We start from the raw sequence: 1,775 nt of genomic DNA on the forward strand, positions 1-1,775 counted from the left end.
GCAGCAACAGCAGCAGCAGCAGCAGCAACAGCAGCAGCCGCAGCAGCAACGGCGTCAGACTCACTTAGAATGCCCCAAGAGCTTCTGATAGTCTAAGAGTGTTGCAGCAGCAAACCCAGCATCAATTGTCTTTGCTTTCGTCTGCTACAAACCAGAGGAGCTGCAGGCGCTGCTGTTGCTGCTGCAGCGCCAACAGCAGCAGCAGCAACAGCAGCAGCAACACCGGCAGCAGCAGCAGCAGCAACAGCAGCAGCAGCAGCAGCAGCAACAGCTGCTGCAGGTACACCCCGCTGTCTTACCTCATTCTCTAGTAGTTGAATCTGCTGATTCTTTTTCTTGTTCTGCTGCAGCAGCTGCTGCATGCGCCCCTCCTGCTCTGCTTGCTGCTGCAGCTGCTGCTGCAGCTCTGTCTGCTGCTGCTGCAGTTGCTGCTGCAGCAGCTGTTGCTGCTGTTGCAGCTGCTGCGCCGCCGCCTTCCAAGCCTCGGCCTCCTGCTGTTGCTGCTGCATCTGACCCCTAAGCACATTGCACTGCAGCAGCAGCAGCAGCAGCAGCAACAGCAGCAGCAGCAGCAGCAACAGCAGCAGCAGCAGCAACAGCAAGTATATACACAAACTGCTGAAGACGGGGAGCCCCTATTACCCAGGAAACTCCAAGTAAACAGCAGCAGCAGCAGCAGCAGCAGTAACAGCAGCAGCAGCAGCACCACCAACGGCAGCAGCAGCAGCAACAGCAGCAGCAGCAGGAACAGCAGCAGCAACAACAGCAGCAGCAGCAAGACTGACTTGGTGAGACTTTGCATCGAGCTCCATCAAAAGTTTAATTGCGAGGTCCGTCGGTTGCTGCTGCTGCTGCTGCTGCTGCTGCTGCTGCTGCTGGTCACATATCTTCTGCAGCTGCAGCTTCGCCTCCTCTTCAGTCATACCAGGCTGCTGCTGCTGCTGCTGCTGCTGCTGCTGCTGCTCCTGCTGCTGTTGCTGCTGCTGTTCGTTGCTTGTGTTTGCTGCTGCTGCTGCTTGTGCTGCTGCGGCGTCCTCGCGGGCTTGCTTCAGCTCCGCCTCTCTTGCTTCTGCCTGCAGCAGCAGCAGCAGCAGCAGCAGAAACAGCAGCAGCAGCAGCAACAGCAGCAGATATGTTTAAGATATCCTCTTGGGTTATGCATGTCCCCCAACAGCAGCAGCAGTAGCAGCAGCAGCAGCAGCAGCAGCAGCAGCAGTAGCAGCAGCAGCAGCAGTAGCAGCAGCAGCAGCAGCAGCAGGCTACCTCCTGCAGCAGCTGCTGCTTCTCCTGCTGCAGCTCTTCGATGACTTGCTGCTGCGCAGCAGCAACAGCATCCTTCTGCTGCAGCAGATTCTCTCTCATGTCGAGCAGCTCCTGCTGCAGTCGTTGCTTCTCATCAGCAGCAGTAGCATCCAGTTGCTGCTGCTGCTGCAGGCATGCATACTTCCGCTGCAGCTGCTGCAGCAGATTCTAAAGCAGCAGCAGCAGCAGCAGCAGCAGCAGCAGACACACACACACACACAACATAGCAGCAGCAAATGTCAACAGTAGCTGCTGCCGTTGTTTCTGCTGCTGTTGCTGTTGTTGTTGCTGCTACTGTTGTTCCTGCTGCTGCTGCTGCAGCAGCAGCAGCAGCAGCAGGTACGTTGGGTGCAGCAGCTATAGAATGTTGCTTACATGGAGTTCATCATACTTTTGCTGCTGCTCTTGCTGCTGCTGCTGCTGCTGCTCCTTTTGCTGCTGCTCCGCTGCCTTAGCTGCGTTAGTTTCTTTAT

The 1,775-nt window shown here is 56.7% G+C and overlaps 1 protein-coding gene across 1 annotated transcript in view; it reads right to left on the minus strand.

Annotated features, from left to right (window-relative positions):
- The window catches only part of EMH_0031990 (uncharacterized protein), a gene marked incomplete at both ends in the record, with an annotated part of 4,955 nt that overhangs the window by 2,001 nt on the left and 1,179 nt on the right, over positions 1–1,775 (minus strand). The window contains 4 exons of the mRNA XM_013494590.1: positions 300–516; positions 643–1,073; positions 1,264–1,470; positions 1,678–1,773. Of these exons, the coding sequence (XP_013350044.1) occupies positions 300–516; positions 643–1,073; positions 1,264–1,470; positions 1,678–1,773 (951 nt within the window). The remainder of the gene's footprint in view (positions 1–299; positions 517–642; positions 1,074–1,263; positions 1,471–1,677; positions 1,774–1,775) is intronic.

This window comes from Eimeria mitis, genomic scaffold, assembly GCF_000499745.2.
Source record: "Eimeria mitis Houghton genomic scaffold, Emh_scaff1212, whole genome shotgun sequence".
Taxonomy (NCBI): domain Eukaryota; phylum Apicomplexa; class Conoidasida; order Eucoccidiorida; family Eimeriidae; genus Eimeria; species Eimeria mitis.